Source organism: Aspergillus campestris, assembly GCF_002847485.1.
Source record: "Aspergillus campestris IBT 28561 chromosome Unknown P168scaffold_10, whole genome shotgun sequence".
NCBI classification, from domain to species: Eukaryota; Fungi; Ascomycota; class Eurotiomycetes; order Eurotiales; family Aspergillaceae; genus Aspergillus; species Aspergillus campestris.
In genome coordinates, this window is record NW_020194345.1 from 237078 (window position 1) to 257811 (window position 20734).

Consider the following 20734-nt stretch of genomic DNA (forward strand, 5'->3'; position numbering starts at 1 on the left):
ACTAACCCGTCCAGGCACTTTTATCCACTGGGGAACCGGTGGATCTGAATATCACTAGTATTATAGTATACTATTCTCACGGGGGTTGCTTGATTTCCTGTTTTCTTCTCCTCACTTGATTCTTCCCTTTTTCTTCTTGAGTTGAGAGGAAGAATATTAATAAGGATACTATCAAATGGACTCGACTCGACTCATGTGGAGTGGGTGATCCATGGATGTCTTGGATATAATCATAACGAATATATTAATATGATCCCATCACTCGATCGACAAGAAAATAACATCGAATAAAATATCAAAAATCAATAATAATAATAAAAAAATAAAATAAAATAAAAAGGTACGTAAAAAAAGAAAGAAAAAGCGTTCATTTATCCCGAGGAAGGAAAAATAAATCAAAAATAAAAGAAAAACAGCCCCAAAGCAACTAACCAGCTTGACCATCCCTAAACCGTCCATGATCTGCCATCACACACTGTCACTCCATCTGCCCTCTTTTTTTCTTGAACTGTCCCGTTCCCCTTTCTCTTTCGTGTTTTTTTATTTCTATTTTTCTCGAATCCTGATTCATTGTATGGCCCATTTAATATACATGACTAGCAAGGGTCAAAGATACCGCAGTTAATTCGTTTTAATCTATTTCGGTGGCTCCATTGCCGCAGCATCCATTGGCCAGATCACCAACGGCGCGCAGTACCATGGTAGAGTATAGACACTTATGGACTACTTATACTTTGTGAACTAGACTCTATATCTATCCTCGATCATGATCCTCAATCATGATTATACAATCAGACGGTGCAACCACATGCATGAACAACCCAAATCTCCATTCGAGGATCCCTCCTCCCTAGTATGACTATAGTCAGATAATAGCTCCTTCTCACCCGCAATGGATCCCCCCACAGGATTGATTATGATTACCCATAAGCAGTATTGTTCTTAGAGAAATTGTCCAGCAAAAAAAGGGAGTGGATCCTGTTCGACTGTCTTGATCTCCGTCGTCCAGGCCTTTCGAATCTTCCAAGAGTATTCTGCGGAACGGCCGAGAGATCAATACACATAGTATTAAAATAGACTGAAATCAACAAAGAAAATCAAGACAACATCCGAGAAAGATCGAATCAATCGTTCCGAGTCAACCCATACCACACGGTATTTCGTACGACGGGGCCCATCGACGGTGCTACGCCAGGATGTAGTACCCTACCTATACAACTAACTCCACAGCCCAGGGTGGCGAGTAGCGCGACCTTCGCCACACTACTATATCTAGAAGATCCATGTCGCTGTCAGGGAGACAGTCAAGCTAGCTAACAGAGACACCTCGGTTGAGTCCGGAGTATAGTGTATCGCCTCTCCAGATCGATAATTGTCATTGCCCCGACGCAAGGGTGTCAAGCAGAGCCCTATTTTTGTATACAATCCGGATACACACCACCCCAGACCCCATCCGTCTGCGCATCATCCGGGTTGTCCGCGCTTGGATCCGGTCGAAAACTTTGGATAGAGCTGCATATGATCGATGGGTGTGGTGACGCAATGACAAATTGTGTGCAACGGCTGTTGACAACCTGTTTGCGACATGTTCACAACCCGGTGCACGGAGAATGTCCTCTTTAAGGATATCATATATCCCTGTCTGACGCCATTCGTGCTTCTGGGATGTAAAAGACAGTGTCAAGCATCAAATGTAACGTTGTCCGGGGAAGAGCCCTACCGAGGCAGTCCACCGTCTCGATGAAATTGACTTTCCAAGAATAGTCCAACTGTATGAGACAGCTCAATTAACCCAATTATTTGGTTCTCGGGTCCTGATCGCCCTGGTCTCCAGTCGATATGACAGGTAGGAAATACTAAACTAGCAATGGAGTAGGTCATGGTCCCGTCACTCCCAATCCAGCAAGCGGAGCTATCGCCCGTCCTCCCTTTTCGTCCACCCGCAGCTCGATCTATAATCCAAGGTATAAAGGACCTTGTCTACGGATGTCGGATCCAGTGACATCAAATGCCACAACAAAAGCTAGCCAAGTCGTCGAGCCGGCTCTCTAATCAGGGGAGAATAGAAAGACAGGTAGATCTCGATGGCTGGCTAGGCAATTTGGTCCGTGGCGCCTAGGCTGACGCCAACTGCGAGCGAACGGGACAAAGGGAAGCAGAGCCCAGTTGACAGATCACAGGGCGGCTTGCAGGGTGAAACTTCGCCCTCGAAGGCTTCCCGGCGACCTCCAGCAAGTACATTACCTATCGGTCGCGCAATTCGCCGTCCTCTCGCAAGTCGGTCGTACATACTACCGTGGAAGCACCGATCGTGACGGTCGCACCGTGCAACCATCCTGTCGCACTTTGTACTCCCCTAGTCCTAGGTAGTCCCCTACAGTGAACGTGAGGACCGTTCGGCGTTGTTGCCGGAATTGTCGGCAAGTCCAGACCATCCGTCGGTTGGGGCCTTCTTAGTAGGACCCTCTAGGAACCACCCCCGGCAACCCACTAGTTGGAAACTAACACGCGAACAAAGAAATCCGTCCAACACGGGCTCGACTGATTCGACCATTACGGTCTTAGCTCGGGGCACGTGTTCGTTGCTGTATGCGGGCGGAACTGTCGTGCTTTTGTCATGCTGTGGTTGACCAGGGAGGTTGGGCTACTCCGTACTGAATCGAATTAGTGAGGGAAGTAGCCTCTCCATTTCTTTTTTTTTTTTTTTTTTTTTTCAAAATGAAAGGTGACATATCATCCTCACTACCAGCATAATGTCCAAGTATTCAAAAGATAAAGGAAAGGAGGGGCGAGACAGCTAAGGCTACCCCAGTCCGAGCCAACGAAGAAAGGGGGTAACCTCGGAGACGCCTCCACCAGGCTTAGCTATCGTTCTTTGGGACGGGCGATCCACGGAACAGCAATTCCCCTGTACCAACAAGTTCACGACTGGCTCCACTCCTGCTCGAGTCTGGAGCAAGCGTACTCCGGAGTCGACGCAATGCGGGACGGGACGAACTGGACCAAGACGGTGTCCAACTGTCCATGGTCAGTCTTATGTTGATACCAGTGACCACCCGTTGATGACGTTTCACGATTTGTCAGAGCCCCATGCCACGATTTCTTCTGGCACGTCTGAAGCTCTCTGGTGAGGTCTGTTCACGAGTCGCGCTATCATAATAGTAGGTAGCCACCATTGCGGTCGCGTCCGGGGCAAAGCCGCCGGACGGTTACGAAGGATGGAACGATATCTGCTAGCGAGGTGATATCTCGCAGGATTTCCTTGGCCTGGATTGTGAATCCTGCTGCGCTCCAGGGATGAAAAGAGCTTTCTCCACGAGTTCAAAGTCAATTGACCCAAATGCTCTCATCATCTTTTGGCCTGGTCACGTGTGTCATCTTCCTCGGGTCCATTTTTCCTCTGGTTTTCATTTTTCACACTATCACTTGCGGTGGATAGTTCTCCACGCGAGAAACGCATCCAGGAAATGCACTCTCAGTCACGGAGTGACTCACGCGGGCTCTATCCATCTATCAGTATCACTATCCAGTATCCATTGCCCTTTTATGGCGCAATGGCGAGACCAGAGGTGGTTTCATCTACAGTATACTCTCCACCGCCCCACGAACCCACCGGTCTGGTATGAGACAGTCATTATTCGTGAACCACGCACTTCCAGGCCGATCCATGGCATGTTGTGTCTGACTTTAGTTATCTGATACCGTGACAGCCCGCTCGGAACGCGTCGCGCTGATTCATAGGGTCGGGGCCGACTCTGGTCCGCGGTAAACACTTTCCTGCCTTGGCCCCATCCGGGCTGTCGGGAAGGTGTCTCCCCCTGGCGAGGTCTACCACCTTACGAGGCTGATTTTGTAGTCGCTACGGTTAGTTTGCTCAGCACTACGGACATAGCCACGATCCAGCTATGCAGGTACCGCAGAAAACAGACCAACGCGCCCGGGGTCCTCTTTCTGTTTCCTCGCCCCTTCAGTACCAGCATTGACCACCAACGCAGAACGTGTGCTCAGAGTTTTCAATGCACCGTACGGAGTATGTACGGAGTATTGATAGACAAATTCTCGGACGTAATTGAGCATGAGAATCCATTCCCATCATTGGAAGACAGGGCCACCACGCGTAGGCCAATAAGCATCAGCCCGTGCCCGCTACAGCGTTAGCGAGATATCATCATCCAGTCGAATTCCTTATCAACAAGCGCCGACTCCTCCTCTCTCCCCCACCCCACTTGCGGTCGCTGTCTCTCAAACCCCTCGTGGTGACCTCTCCAGTGGGGAAGACCCTATGAGCGACGAGCTTGACCAGACCGAGAAAATGATACCGGTGCAGAATGTAATCCGTGCGACAGCCACGCCGCCTGTAAGTCCAGTTAAACCCGACCGACTTGTTTCTGTCGTCAGCAGCAGCGATCGTCGGAGCAGAATATGAGGAAATAATTGTGCAAGTGCCTCCACCTCGTGCCATGATTGGACCGGTCGCTGCAAGATCACCAACTATATCAAGGGTACATGCATACGGCACTATCCAACCAGCGCACTCCACCCACGGTAAGAATGGGATTGTTTTGTTGGTGGCACGGGATTCTGAGTCTTCGAGGCACATTACCCTGATAGGCGATTGTACCGACGGGATCAGCGCCGCCTGTCTTTGGCTCTCGCGAATGCTGCGGGGGGATTATCGCTAAGGATTGGGGTAGTCTAGTACGGTCCAGTACGGTCGCATTGAGGTTGCTCTCTATCACTATCACTATCACCACACCTACAATGAAGTCCCCGAGACGTTCGCCGATGGTGCTCACCGAGGTCGACGCACTGTCCATGCTGGGACCACGCTTTACCCCGGTCGCATTGTCACACCGTCACAACTGGAAGGCCGCGATACCCCGGATCTCGTCAGGACTGGACACTGACAGGGAGTCCCCTGACTGTCTCGGCACATATCCAGTTGCCGACATCCATTATCTATGGACATGTGTCTCCGTATTAAGTGGCTGAGCCGGGGGGTAATCCGACCAGGGTCATTCCTAAACAACCAATAACGTACATTTCTACGCGACGCGGGAGAAAGAAGAGAAATCAACAACCGATAACCTGTCCAATATCCTCCGCCACCACTCAACAAGCGAATGTCCCTGAACCCCATGCGCCTTGCCCCTCCTCCAAACAAGAGGACCGAGCTCAGCTGTCCCTCAACAACGACGAGGAAAAATCTTCCGCAACGCACAACAGACCGCCAGGTGCACGTTCAGTCGCACGACTAGATCCACGGGCGGCAAGCTGAGCAGCGGATCGGTCAGCCTCGCAGCGGAAGCAACCCAATTTCAGTCGGTCTAACAATGCAGCAGGCCAATAATTAACTTTTGCAGACAGACTACGGAATAAACCACGTACATATCTAGTACCTACATACATACATACATCAGATGGCGACTGCTAGTCCTGCGAAGGAATGGGAATCCTTCCGATCTGTCATTGTGCAGATATTTCCTAGGCTGACATTCCAGGCTGATAACAATCAATTGCCTAGCTGTGATAGATCACGATGAGGTCCACGACAATGACGACGAAAAGAGAGAAAAGTCTGCAGAATAGGAAGCTGGTCGGGAATAACCTGCCAAACTCAGCCATCCGTCACGCCGCGCATTGCAAGCAAGACTGTCACCTGCAGACCGCTCCTCATCCGGTCGGAAAGCAGATACGTACTTTGGTAAAGCCCTACACTGATTGGCACGGAACCTGCAAGACAGGCAGAAAATCAAAGGTCCAAAAAGCAGGCCTACGAGGCTACGACAGGGAAACAATGTAAAATACAAGGATACGCCAACCAACCAGAAGCCCAGCCCGCCATGCACAAACGAAAAAGAAAAACTGCAGATCCACCTCGTGCGGAACAAGCTGAAGATACTCGTTGATTTTCTTAATCCCAAGACCAATAAGCGTCGCAGGATGCAGGTTTGTGTTGACAGATGGCTGATGGGCTGACAGGGCCCCCCTTTCACGTGCGTGTTGTGTGTGATTGAGGGTGCGTTTATCCGCTGCAGGTTCATCACGCGCTAGACTGGGTTGGTGGTTAGGGTTGGGTTGGGTTGGTTAGTATTTGTTCTGTAAATAGATTGTTGGGTTGTAGATAGATCTGATAGATAGCTGAGTTGAAGATTTTGTATAGTATGGGAGAGAAGATAGTATTGATACAGCAGCTGATCTGCAATGTTTGCTGTAGACTTACGTAGTTATTGAGGGAATATTCATGTCTGAATACTTGGCACTGGCATATACGTGATATCTATACAGCCATCCATCAACAAAGCATACAGAACCAATAACAAAACCCTCGAAAGACCCATTCACGCGTCTTGAGACATACACCACTACCACACCCCACCCCAGAATCAATCAATAGACCCATATCATTCACCGACTCGAGAACTACCCCTGGCAGGTTCGACTTCATTCCATACCGACTCTTCTGCAGCAGCAAACAGGGAGTGAGACACACCGGTACAATCAACCAACAAAACAACCCTGCCCTGGCATAAACCGTCCGTCTGAACAATGGGTAAGCACATCCGGATAGACGGGATGGCTGTAGTTTTCCTGGCTTGGGCTCGTTGGGATTGGAATATGAGCTCTATTTCAAAAGTCCTCCAAAAAGGATACTATGGTTGTCAAGTACGATAGAACCAAGAACCCGTCTCGACGCCAAAAGTGGGCGTTGGAGTGGGATAATGTAGGTAAACACCAGGCGCGTCGGCGTACATTCCACATTCCATTCTCGTTCCATTCCGTTCACCAGCGCAGGGCAGTCAATCTTCTACCCTTTGTATATAGGAAGATAAAGAGTCTGGCGTAGCCTCTTGAAACCATTCTCCAATTCAACTCCAAAATATCTATACATATCAATATAGAACGCGTTCGCGCACCTCATCCACTTCCTCCTACTACAACCCTACCTCTAAAATCAATCAAACCAACAAATACACAACGCAAACCAACAAACCCACAAATCGAGCCCACCCTTTTCCCTTTCTTCTTTCCACAAACAGAAAAAGAAAAGAAAGGAAAAAAGAAAAGAAGACCAACCATGCACCTCCAAACAACTATCCCAAAAACAACCGCCCTGGCCGCCCTCCTCGCCCTCTCCACCATAACCACAACCACCGCCATCCCCATCCCCATCGCCATCCCTACTTCCGCGCCAGCCCCGCCCTTCCTCCCGCATCCGCGTCCCCTCCCGTCCCGGCGCAACAGCACGACAAACGCCTCAACCCCATCACGCCGGTAGCAATCATCAACACGATAATGCCCGGGTCGGGGATTGATAAGTTTTTGAAGAAGTTGGATCCGCTTATGGATCCTTAGTTTATTATATATATTGTCTTTGTGTGGCTTTGTGGGTTGTCGTGGTTACTTTTACTGGGTTGATGGTATGTGGTATATGGTTATGTTTGTTTGAGTTTTGAGGTGTTTTTGTTGGTGACTTGACATTGAAGGCTTGTTTGGCTGGCTGGCTGGTTGGTTGGTTTTATTGGGATTGGGTTTATGTTATTCTAATTATTCTAATTCTCTGGTGTTGGATAGGGTTGGGTTGCTTGCTTATACTGTATTTGAAAGAGAAATGGCTTTGTTAGTTTCTTCATATTGGTAGAGGAATATATTAGACCGTAATACCAAACAATAATAGATAGACGAGAGAAGGTAGATGAGAGACGAAAGATGCGACAACGGATAAGAGACGAACACTAAAACATCCCCTCCATACTATCCAAATCATAAAACTCCGGATTCACAACCGTCATATCCGCCTCTCCCACAGCAGCATTCAACATATCATCGATACTCGTATCCAGCTGACTCCCCATCCCCTGCCCAACACCGCTATCGAGACCCGCCGCCGCCGCAGCAGCCGCATTATCCAGCATCCGGTTAAGATGGTCGCTATCTTCATTGTCGCCTGCATCGGGACCTTCACCCGGAAGGTCGAGCTCCATGCGGGCGTGGTCGCCGACGGGGAGCGACATGTTGTGGATGATGTTCGTGACGTCGAGGTTGGGGGTCTGTGAGGGCGCCATGAGGGTGTTGACGCGGCGGAAGAGACGGACGAGGACTTCTGCGCGCAGCGGCTCCTTCTCTGATAGTTTGGGGACGGAGTCGTGGGCGAGGAAGAGGACGTCGCGGAGGGTGAGAATTGGGCAGCGCGGGGCGGGTTCCTTGGACGTGTCGACGGGGTGGAAGCTGTTTTGTTCGACGGCGAAGGACTCGGGAAGTGGGGCGCAGACTATGACGGCGCCGATTTCGAGCGCGATGTCGCCGTTGCCGGTCTCTGTTTGGAGCTTGATCTCGTCGAGGAGGGCGTGGAGGACGCGCGGGGCGCCGAGGATGCGGATGCCGGAGAGGAGCTGGCGGTGGGTGTAGGATGGTGGCTCCATGGTGACGTCTGGGCTGGAGCCCCAGAAGACGAGCGATTGGAAGGTGCTGCGGATGCTGTCGAGGAGGCCGCCGCCGGGGTGCGTGGTCCAAGTTTCTAGCTCGGAGCGGTGGCTGGTTCCTGTTCGTTGGAAGGAGAGGCATGGCTCGAGGGCGTCCAGGATGGGTTTGATGTCTGCGCGGGAGGGGTGTCGCGCGCGGACGTCCTTGAGTTGGCTTTCCAGGGAGCGGGCTGTGATGTTGAGCACTGTTCGGTGGATTTCCCGTGCCTCGCCGGATATGGAGCTGGGGTTGACTAGGGACTGTAGGGCTTTGATGGGGATGGTCGGCTCGCTCTCGGTTTCCCAGATGTGGTTGCCCAACCAGGTCAGGGCGACTACGAGGGAGGGGAGGAGAAATGGCTCGAGTAGATCTGTGGCTGTCAGCGTTGACAACGCGGGTATGGGCTGGAAATTTTACATTCAAACCCCCCTTTGAGGGTGTCAAATTCCACCTTGCCCGCTTCGCAGGCTGTCAAACTCTGGTCGAATAACGTAGAGACCAGGAGATAGAACTCCTGCGGGCTGCATGCCGACATTGTCTCCTCGCTGATACCCTCTGCGATGAACAGAGCGCCAATCCACGCGCCGAGATTCTTGTTTTGCTTGTCGCTGAGGTCCTCTAGCTTCTGGCTGCAAGACCCGCGTTCCAGCAGTCGCAAGACGAACGAGTCGCTGCCCACAATTCCAAGGTCATGCGGATGCAGGTTGTATCGGTAGTTGAACGTCAACACCAGCAGTAGAATGCTGCCAAACTCGTCGTAGACCGGCTGACTTTCTCCCTGGTCTTCGTCCCAATGCCACGAATCCAGCAACTCGCACAGGGGTTGCAGCATCTGCTTCGGACTGCGGAAGAGGAGTATCACGTCTAGGGCCTGGGGCCGACGGGACAATGAATTGCAGATGTTCTTCAGCGTCATTGTTTCTTTCTGACTGCAAAGGTTGTGCATGACCTAGACTTGTCAGCTACCGCTTGTTTGTGAGAGAGTGGAGACTAACGTCTGTGATGGCCCCGACAATAGCACCGGCGTTGCCCTCAGTGGATTCAATCTCCCCGATCAGCTGTTCCGCGCGCTCATGGTGGCTGTTGATCTGCGATACGAGATCGTCTTTGAGATATCCAACCCGGGGAGCTTGCATTGGGGGCTCTCCCAGCAGGCGTTCGATGTCATGCTCAGGGACCAATCTATGCGAGGCACAAGCGAACACAAACTCCTGTCGCACGTCGGACAGCACGGCGTTGCCTTGCATGGAGAACATCTGCGAGAACGACGGGTAGATCTTCGGGTTGAGACGACTGAGAGCATTGTTTATATACGGGCTCATGTTCGACGGCACCAAGGACGTTGCCGACATGGCTGCGAAGAAAGACGGGAGCTTGTTGACTAGCCACGACCGGAACACAAACATCGTCCGGTGCGACTCATTGCGATACATCGCATTAGATAGGACATCGAATGAAGCAGTGATTATCTCCTCGATCAAGGCATCGTAGTGACCCTGCGATATCAGCATCGTATCTTTCTCGAACAAGATACGAGGCACTTACAGCATATCGGTTGGCGAGATAACTGAGCAAAACGTTATCGTCCACCAAAGGACGAGCCACCAGCTAAAGGGTCAGCACGGCCAAAGTTAATTCGAACAGAAGAGCATACCATGGCGTTTATATAGATGTAGAGACCGGCTCTGGAATTAACAACAGGGCCATCCATCACAGAAGCCTCAAACTGCAGCGCGTTGACATTAACGCTGTCCATCATGGACATATCCAAGCCCTTCGAGTTTGGTTCTCCGTAGAGATTAAACGCCTTTTGCAAGCTAGCCAATCGATCGCGAAGACCAAGCGACACCTCAGCGCAGAGAGGAAGATACGCCGACAGGGCCTGGCCCAGTTTTATTTTCAGCGCTACAACCGTCAGCATTACCATCATAAACCATTGACAAGAAAGAAAGAAAAAAGCAAGCAGAACAAAACCCACCAGCATGCGAATCCCCAGAAAGAACCTCCAAACCCTTCACATTCCCCGACAAAGCCGTAAGAATAATCCCCAGCGTCTCAAACACAGACGCGGCATCAGGCGAACTCATCAGCCCGCCCGTCTGCTGCCCAGCATCCATATGGCTATTATGCCACGCCACAACCGCCTGGATCCAATCCACCGTAGCGGAAAAGATCCCAATCGCCTCAGCCATCGTCGCAGGGATATTCCCCGCCGACATGGAAAGCATAACATCCTGCATGACGCGACCATCGGTCATGAACGTGTAGCACTGCTGCAGGCCCTTCTTCTTCTTCTTCATCCCACCGGGTGACGACGACGCCTCCTTTCCCAGCTTCTCATGAATAGACGAGTGCTTCAGCAGGGAATGCAACACAGTAGGAATCTGAAGCCTGCCCATGCGCCGCAGACAGTCGATATACAGCGGCAGGAGAGGATCCCACTTAATCCCCGTCGCGAGCCACGTCTCCAACAAAACATCAAGAAGCACGTCCTCCGCGATCGGACAGCGCTGGAATAACAGCCGCGAGAGCGTCTTGAACTCCGCCGCGTCGATGCGGTGGTCCAGACACTGGCGGAGGAATGTCCCCCATTGTTCGGAGGAAGCCATGTTCCGCCGATGTGTGCTTTGATCTTTGGTTCCCGGTGAGCAACAACGGGTCATAGCATATATATACGGGCGCTACGTGACGAGTGACTTCGGCTGCGGTTTCAGGCCCCGACGATCAGGCATATTGCCCGGATGATGTATGAGCTGGAGCTGGAAGATGCACAGTTCGCCCGTTATGGTTGTTTGGGACGCTAAGATGCGCTCACGTGATATTATGTAAGCGATTGTTGCCTCAGGTGTCAAATTGGGTTTTGAGGTCGGCCGAACTACCATGGATTGCTATGATGTATTGCTATGATGTATTCCATTGTTTTTCTGAACGGTACAGTCGACTTTCACATGTCTACAGATTTACTAATGAAGTGGAGTAAGTTATTATGGATAATATATTTTTGCTAGCTATGTTCAAGGCCACAGGCCAATATCCGTGAAGATTAACAAATAAAACATCCGGCGCCTCTATCGTTGCACAACCGCGCTTGGGAAATAACATCATTAAAAAAAGAAAAATCGTAATCGTAAACCAAAACCCCGCGACGTCCCGTGGTATCATATCATAATAAAAGGGACGAAGGGATTTACCACCAGTCACCGTGGTCCTTCATGGCCGCAGCGACCTTGGTGAAACCAGCGATGTTGCTGCCGGTGACCAGGGACGGCAGGACGCCATCCTTGGGGGTGGCGTACTCGCGGGCGGTGTCGAGACCGTTCTTGAAGCACGATTCCATGATGCCCTTGAGGCGGGAGTCGACCTCCTGGGCGGACCAGTTGATGCGGGCCGAGTTCTGGGCCATCTCGAGACCGGAGACGGCGACACCACCGGCGTTGGCGGCCTTGCCGGGGGCGTACCAGATGGCGGCGGTGCCGGCATTGGCCTCGCGGTGGGCCTCGAAGACATCGATGGCCTCCTGGGTGCAGCCCATGTTGGAGCCCTCAGCGATGAACTTGCAGCCGTTGTCGATGAGGACCTGAGCCTCCTCGCCGGAAACCTCGTTCTGGGTGGCAGAGGGCAGGGCGACGTCGACCTTGCCGACGTGGGTCCAGGGGCGGGCGTTGGGGATGTAGCGGAACTTGTTGACGAACTCGGGGGAGCTGACGATGGAGGCGAGCTGCTTGCGCTCGACCTTGAGCTCGGCGATGGTGTTGATCTCAGCGGGGGTGAAGCCGGCGTCGCCGATGGTGATCAGGGAACCCTGGCTGTCGGACAGCGAGACGACGGTACCGCCCAGCTCGATGACCTTGAGGGCGGCGTACTGAGCGACGTTACCGGAGCCGGAGACCGCGACGCGCTTGCCGAGGAAGGACTCCTGGCCGCCGGTGACGTGCTTGATCATGTGGTCGACGTAGTAGACGACACCGTAGCCGGTGGCCTCGGGGCGGATCAGACTGCCACCCCAGGTGCCGCCCTTGCCGGTGAGGACACCCTCCCAGGAGTTGCGCATCTTGCGGTACTGGCCGAACAGGAAGCCGACCTCGCGACCGGTGACACCGATGTCACCGGCGGGAACGTCGGTGTCGGCACCGATGTGGCGGGACAGCTCGGTCATGAAGGAGACACAGAAGCGACGGATCTCGCTGTCGGACTTGTTCTTGGGGTCGAAGTCGGAACCACCCTTACCACCGCCCATGTTCAGGCCGGTCAGGGCATTCTTGAAGATCTGCTCGAAACCGAGGAACTTCAGGATGGACAGGTTGACGGTGGGGTGGAAACGGAGACCACCCTTGTAGGGGCCGAGGGCGGAGTTGAACTGGACACGGTAACCGCGGTTGACCTGGACGTGTCCCTTGTCATCCTCCCAGACGACGCGGAACTGGATCACACGCTCGGGGACGGAGACGACGGCGAGAGCCTTGCGGTACTCGGGGTTCTTCTGGAAGAGGGTGGAGTTCTCGAGGGTCGAGGCAAGCTCTGCGCGATTATCAGCATGTGAAACAATTGTTTGTAGGAGAGCAAAATCGAGACATACCCTTGTAGGCCTGCTCGAACTCGGGCTCGTGAGGAAGGTTGGACATGGTGGTTGGTTGGGTGCTGAGACCGGTAATATAGATTGAAGAGTTTGCGGTCGGGTCTTTTCTTCCTCAGTCAAGAGAAAAAAAAGGTGTGGGAGGGTCAGGTATAGACAAGGAAGCACCCGATAAAACTGCCGCGATGACGACAGAGTACGAATTAATTTAATGGATGGAGGATAGTTTGTAGATGGAGTGAAGAGGAAAGAGAAAGAAAGAAAGAGGAGGAGAGTCGGACGGAGGAAGAATCTTTATATTTCAAAATGGGAGGGGGGGTCCTCAGGCAGAGAAAGCGGGTCAATGGAGGGAGCGGAGAGCGGCGATAAATCGCAGCCGGAGTCGGACGAGATGAAGTGGACAATCATGGAGGGTGTGATTGGCGGGAGGAAGGAATGGGAATCACGGTAAGGTTAGGTTAAGTTACCCTAAGATTGTCGGCGGAAGACCCGGCAAGGAAGGGCGGGTGCCACGTCCGAACTTCGGGAGGGTTCTTATTATTTGATATGTTCTGGTCACAGATTCTGCTCCCCTTATCTATCGGCGGAAACCCGCCCCTCCCTCCGCTTTCGGCTCGCACCCGGGAAATCCTCGTGTGGCGAACTGGGCACGAAAATCTCTGTTCGGAAGATCTGGTCTGTCAATTTTTCTCTCTATTTTCTTCTACACAAAGGGAAATACAATAATCTTTTTTTATTCCGTTCCCTCTTGCTAACCATAATTCCAAAGTAGAATGTCCACTCTCAAAACATGTTCATACTACAGGGTGGACTCGGGCTAACCCATTAAACTTAACGCTGATTGACCCCGCCAAGACGATCATGACAGCCAGACCGGGTCATACATCACGTGAGCCAATATCCACCAATGGGAGCCGCCCTCCGAACTCCCCGCCGCCCCTCCATCCGAAACTTTTATCAGATGGTTTTACTTCACAGCAGCTTATCAGGCTATCGGGACCGTTAATTGGTCCTACCACCCAACCCAAGGGAACGGATCATCGGGACGCTGTTCCCCACCCGCCGCGATAAGAACCATTTTGTCACCTAATAAATAATGCTAAAATCCAATAATGATAATCAGACCCTTGTCAATCTTGAGGTCAACTCTACGTAAATCACCTGTGATTGGCTGGCTCTTCTTCCACCCCTTCGACAAGGATTCCTCCGAAAAAAGGAAACAAGAAATAAGCGATGTCTAAGTGGGGAGGTTCCGTCCCCTATCCCCGCCGGTGGAGGATCCCCCCGGTGAGCGTCTTGGTCATCGTGCCTTTTGAACGCGGGGTTAACATCATGTTGCATGATGTGACTCTTCCGTGATTCGGTGGCGAGGGAGAAGACAGTGCACACTGCACAGAAAGTGACGAATATCGCGACGATCGAAGCTTCGCACCCCCCCGTGGAGGATGGAGGGGTGGTCTCCCCCCGCGCCCCCAGAGTCTGATGTGGTACGATCTGCGTGATAAGGTGGTATGTGATGAATCAACCGTTGTACCTAACACAAATTCCACGGTTCTTCTCTTGCTTGATACCCCTCTCACCCCGGGATCGGAATTAATGGAGTCTATCAGCACTTAGCAGCAATCACATTCACTGAAGGATTTCCATCGGTCATATTCTGGAGTAAGACGTCCTAGTAGATAATTCGAGATATCCCCAGACGGAATTAAATTCCACCGACAATTGACCGACACAATATGAACTAGAAGTTAGCTGACCTAATGACCATACACGGACCGTTACTCTTATAATTTTTTCCAAAGAGTCAGAACTCAAGAGTCAAGAGTCAGGCCACTCAAACCTCAATCAAAAGCGGGACGGACCCTTCACGGACCCCGTTCCTTGACCCCTCCGTTCTGGAAAAAAAAACTGCGGATACGGATCTCACGGTGCGCGGGCACTAGCACCCCCTTGACACTCTAATCCTCAGGGATTTCAAAGCACGCACGATGCTTGGTGCGTTGGGGTAAGGTTCTAGGCGCTTGTGTCCCCACTGCAACCCACATCGCTGATAACTGAAAGCTGTCAGCCATGCCAAGCATTCCACTAATGCATCGTGACCTGGTTGGTGGGAGTCGCATGTCTGTATAATATAGTTCCATGATTGAAGTCTGTGATTCGGCTTCAGTGTAGGAGGGGTGGCTTTTGCATTTTGTAGTATCGCTGCCGGTTATTAGAGATACGAATTGTGTAAGCACGCTGGGGAAACTTCATTGTATGCTTGTGTACCTTATTTGAACAGATCTTGTCTGTGCAGGGAAAATCCTAGTTATCAACTGGATGAAACGGGTTGCAGAAATCTGGCATAAGAACCTGGATAAAATCCAGGATACAATCAGGATAAAACCAGGATAAAACCGAGATAAAACAGGCATAAAAACCAGGCATAAAGACAAGGCATTAAGACGAGGCATAAAAACCAGTCATAAAAACCAATGAATGATCTGTCGAACTTGTTGAAGAGAGAATGCGAAGAAAGCAACCTGTGAAGCTAATTACAGGTGTTATCTCCATAAGAACAGGACTAACAACGGCGTATTCTCAAAGCTGATGAACAGATTGTGTGGGCTCAGTTCCACCATTGCGATGGTACAAAGCGTGCTAGCACTAATACATGGAAGGGGGCTGGCTCACGGATAACAGAAAGATGCGATTTTGATCTTCAATATAAATATCAACCATTCAAGTGCGGCCTATCGATCCTTATTTCCCCCAAAACATTTGGCTGGGGGTTCCAGAAACGCTACCATACCACTGGTTTGTGGCAGTCAAGCGTTCATGGCGACGTTGCTTTTTGATCCTTCAGTGTCATGTCGGCTCTTCCTATCCTACTGGAGCAGACTTGGGTAGACATTGGGTTGTTCATACGCTAAACCGGAAGAATTTGTTATAGGTGAGGGAGGATTCGTTAAGTACTCAACTTGACGGTGAGCCTCAGTTTAGCACTCGTCTGTTCCTATAGACGAAGCAGACTGCATCAAACGCAGCAGACCAGGTCAGTCTAGCTGTAATCAAATTGATCAAACGGTGCTCACAGAGCCCGGACAGCGTGCTGTGTAGCGTACATCGCAATTTTTAAATGAAACCGAGGGATATGTGGGGATTGGACCAGAAGTGGAAGGCATGCACTCTCTGACGACAGGCAGTGTTAAGAAAACTCGACGGAGAAGATACAACAAGACTAACCCGCCTGCTTTGTAGCCATGTAAGAGCCACGCTTCGGCTGAATGCACTTCCCACTCATCGTCCGCAGTGATCAGCATTATAAGGGCTGTAACTTGTGATCTCTGCACCTGCAGTTGCTTAATTAGCCTATGCTAGCCCTGGTACTAGTCTAAATACCTACCTAGGTAAGGTAGGCACCTGACTAAGGTAGGTCTGTATTTCTACTGGAGCGCTAGATGTTTCCGGAAGGAGCTAAAATACCAGCCCCTTGAGCGACTAGCTGTCTTGCAGAAGACTGATCCCATACTTTCGTCACCCCTGCTTGATGATCTCTGCTGGGGCAGACCTGAGTTTCGGAATTCTCTCAAGTGTCTTGGGTGTTCTCCAGAGATAGGTAGATGTCATGTTCGATTCAATTTGCCAGGTATGGCTATCGTAGTGTCGATCTAAAGCAGGATAAGTCTGAAATTGACAGGCTTAGACAACAACACCATGGGTTGATGGGTCATCAAGGAGACTCGTACCGTCACCGCCGATATCTAGAAACGAAGATCAGGACACATGATCGTCTTTTTCTTTTTTTTCGAAACCGGCGGGACCTGTCTAAGAGAACAGCACCGTGGATATATCCAATATCTGTTATGCCTGCATCTTGGCGTTCAACAGATGGGTATTCAACGGATTTGTGTTTTAAAGTGAAGCATGATGGGAAGATTGTTACCTCATTTCAGACAAAATAAACCGGCCACCTCCGAGGTACGAAAGTTCAGTGATATGTCTGCACCCGACGGTCTCCCTATCAAGATGCAGAATTGGAATATCCAGAAAGTAGCGAGACGCTCGAGACCCAGACACAACACGCAGAAAAAGCTAATCACTATCAAGCCAAGATGGAGCCCAAGTTGAATGACACGTCCAGTCAGTCGACAGCACCGTGTCCCAAGTCCAGGCTCAGCATAGATGAACTTGTCCCTGCACTAGACAAAATCGACAGCTGAGACCTTCTTCAAAATGCCTCACAAGAACCAGAATCAGAGAGTGAAACGCTAAGACCACTCGCAAGGGACATAGCGAAATACGATCTTCCCATTCGAGCAATTTCCGTAGTGCTCAACTTCTGATCGTATCCCAATCAACGAACCTAGGTAGGGCTTCTGAGAGAAATCGCCACGCTCTCGACTCCCAACCAGCAAGGACGGTGCAGCAATCTGTGGCTAGTGATGTACAGCTGCAATGGTGGCTTTAATACACGTAAGCCACAGTGGCGAGGGTGACGGTGCGGCTGAGATGCAGATATGTGTGGCGTCAATTCCCGATTCGGTAATAGCATCTAAATCGGTATCGTTACGGTTAGATATCGTGCGCGGTGGCAAATTACCTTGCATGACTGACGGTTCGGGAGATGACGAGTTCTGCAGCGTTCTAGGACAGGTGACATGGTGCATGAGGTTTTAGTAGTATATCTAGTTAGTTATTGGTGACTTTGTGTCAGCGTTGACATTGTAGATCAGGTAACATGTGCATGGGATCAACCATGCTATACGACACGACCTCGTATACCTCCCAGAGACTTCAGCTCTCATCAGAGCATATCCCAAATCCAGCTTGCTTGTTGTCGGACATCCCTGAGGTGGAGTACACACCATGTTGCTCTTCAGATCTATCAACCCGGATCCGCCCCATAGGAAAGATTAATCTCAAGGTGGCGAATCACCAACAGACGTGTTAATTTTCCCCTTGCCTCATGTCAATGTACAAGACTGCTGCCAATCAAAAACATGAATGATAGATAACAACGTGCTTCTCGAGGCGATTTACCGTGTGTATGTGACTTCCTGGAATTGTCGCAGCATGGCATAGAGTTCGGTATGGCGCATCTGCATGATAGGCCATTTTACTAATGAATTAGTCGGGCCTAAGGTCCAGACACTATATTAGCATCTCCACTATACTGAGTATTCAGCTTTACCCTGTATGTTTAGTCGTTCGTGTTATTTTCCCATTCAACTAACAATCCGGCTACGTGCAAAGCCCGGCATATCCCGACATATAGCGTTGGAAATATCGCTTATAAAAGGCCCTCGGGCCTGCTTGCCCAGAAATGACGGTAAACGGCGATCTCGCATACTAGGACTGCAGCGCGCAGCATAACAGCTGCACCGATGTATCATGCGAGGACAGAACGGTGTGTGGATCTCGGGCAAGAGAACGGCAGTTAAAGGATGGAAGTGATATCAAGACATGGGAGCCAACTGGAAGTAAACACGCCCACTGGCCAGCAGTTGCGGCTTCATCAAGGTGTCAGTCAGGGCGGGGATGTGGACGTCTTGCATGCATGATGGGCGGCTAAGAGTGGCGGGAGTTTCTGTCGCGCTTCACCGCTCATCCTCACTCACTTCGGCCGATACATTCATTGTCTCTTGGAGTCTCTAGTGAGTCTCTAGTGATATCCGCTAGAGACTTGACAGGAGCACAGCCCGCTGCGAAGTCAGATTCTCGTCAAAGTTTTCAACAGCAAAGTATCGACATGCAAGTGTACTGTCTGATTGGTACAGCGGAAATGACGCGATAATGCAGCAAGTGGACCGACTAACACCGGACATTCGACGTGGCGAATGTACCCCGCCCTGGCCCTGGCCCTGGCATGGCAATGCAGGTGTGGACATCGAGTCAGTCAGGCTGTTATACCGCTGGCGCGAGGAGGTCGAGAAGAGGAGCTTTGACGCCGGGAAAGCAAACCTCTCGCGTTTCGTTAATGTAAAATACCATACATCCACGGCAATCTCTACAGCGTCACACACTCACCCTCACCTAGGTTGGTAAGAAATCCAAGGGAAGAGCACTGTCTGTCCTACCAGTTCATGCTACTCTCAATCCCTGCCGAAGACGAGATTGAAGATTTGGGGGGCAACTAATCTTAGACCATGCCTTTCTGGCCCAGGGACAGGAGCGGGGAACACAAGCTTATTGTCCAACTGGATGTGGACTGCTGGATCTAGACAAGCATGTTCCACTCTGTTTGGGCCATTAAGGCCCTACCCGTTGGTAGGCTCGTCCCTACAGAGTTTCCTTTAAACTTTGTTCCTGGGAGATTGCTTCCTTCGTCTATACCCAGTTGAAAGCGAAGATCAGTACATAAAAATCCCGACCAATCCCGAAAGGAAAGGGAAGAACCAAAAACGAAGCGAGATGAATGCAGTACAATAGTCCTTTGGATGGGATATTCTCCTCCCCCCCCCCCTGACCGCCATATGTACGACTTGGGGAGGAGACTATGGAAACGCCACCTACTTACGGGGTACACCACCTCACTTCAGGCCAGCATGCATGTGGTGACCGACTTCTCGGGGTGGAAAATCGGCAGACAACACCTTCTTCTGGCAGGGAGAGGATTTGAAACCAACTAACCAACTAACCCAGTGAACCAGGGACCAATGAGGCTAGTACATAGTTACTATGGACGGACCAGAGATTGGGTCCGGATCGGATTGGGCGATCCTGAATCTCGCACAGCAACCTCTTCTCTCTTTTTCTTTTCTTATTCTTTTTCGATTTGTATTTTTATTTTTTTTATTTTCCTCTTTGTTTTTCATTCTATGTTTTACTTCTCAAAACAATACTGTTCTTGTATTGTTGTTCTACAATTGACTATCCCAATCAGGTCTCTAATGCTAGGTTGCTCACTAAGGGAGACTAGGGGAACGCATCCCGCAGCAAAGCCCGTCTGCAACTACTGCTGCATGCTTGATCTCAGATTAAATCCAGAAATGGCAGAGTAACATCGGAGGATACTACTCGTATAAGACTACTCTGAGGGATACGGGATCATAGCAATCACATGAACTACCAAGCAATAAGCAAATACAGCGCTGTTGCCTCCGGGCCATGATAGACAAGACACCTGAATATCATCATGTTAAAACGACGATGCAAGAGGAACCAACATACCGGATCCACCATTAACCATTCCAGGGTGCATTAGTAATTGCAGGACCAGGGAAAAGGACACGCGATGACCCTTTACTTTTCGCCACTAACCATGGATTCACCCAATCGATCTGAAGAACGCTTGGATCTCGGATTGGGTTCAGATCTGATGGGAGTTTGTGCTTATTCTATTTCTTTATTTCTTTAATTCTTATTTATTTGTTGTATTTTTTATATTTTCTTTCGATTCTTTTTTATTACCCCCTCGTTCCAACCATTGGTGACTCTTTTTTGGTTGCCTGTTTTGTTCTTTTTTTTTTCTTTTTCTCCTTTTGATCTTTTCTTCGATTGTATTGACAATCGATTATTGTCCAAACCTCTGGATGAAGCCGGTGTATTATTAGACTATTGTCAAATCCTAGTCTGAGACTCTGGTGCCCGACGGATTATTGGTTATGAATGAAATTGGACTTCATCTCCAGACCCAAAACTCCGCTGCTCCTTGCGAAGACAATTGATATGCGGACTGGACCGGAGTAAATATCCATGATAATCAGAAGAATGAAG

The 20734-nt window shown here is 50.5% G+C and overlaps 2 protein-coding genes across 2 annotated transcripts; both read right to left on the reverse strand.

The window, feature by feature from the left end:
- Nucleotides 1–7665: 7665 nt before the first annotated feature.
- On the reverse strand, nt 7666–10728 carry nut1 (putative RNA polymerase II mediator complex subunit Nut1). The gene is made up of 6 exons (XM_024834532.1): nt 10442–10728; nt 10118–10368; nt 10009–10071; nt 9459–9959; nt 8881–9412; nt 7666–8833 (listed from the first exon to the last, which is right to left on the reverse strand). Exons 1-6 carry the CDS (start codon nt 10719–10721, stop codon nt 7737–7739), a joined length of 2724 nt encoding a protein of 907 aa, XP_024690511.1. The 5' UTR covers nt 10722–10728; the 3' UTR covers nt 7666–7736.
- Nucleotides 10729–11441: 713 nt separating this feature from the next.
- On the reverse strand, nt 11442–13561 carry P168DRAFT_328919 (glutamate dehydrogenase). The gene is made up of 2 exons (XM_024841399.1): nt 13040–13561; nt 11442–12981 (listed from the first exon to the last, which is right to left on the reverse strand). Exons 1-2 carry the CDS (start codon nt 13083–13085, stop codon nt 11651–11653), a joined length of 1377 nt encoding a protein of 458 aa, XP_024690512.1. The 5' UTR covers nt 13086–13561; the 3' UTR covers nt 11442–11650.
- Nucleotides 13562–20734: the final 7173 nt, after the last annotated feature.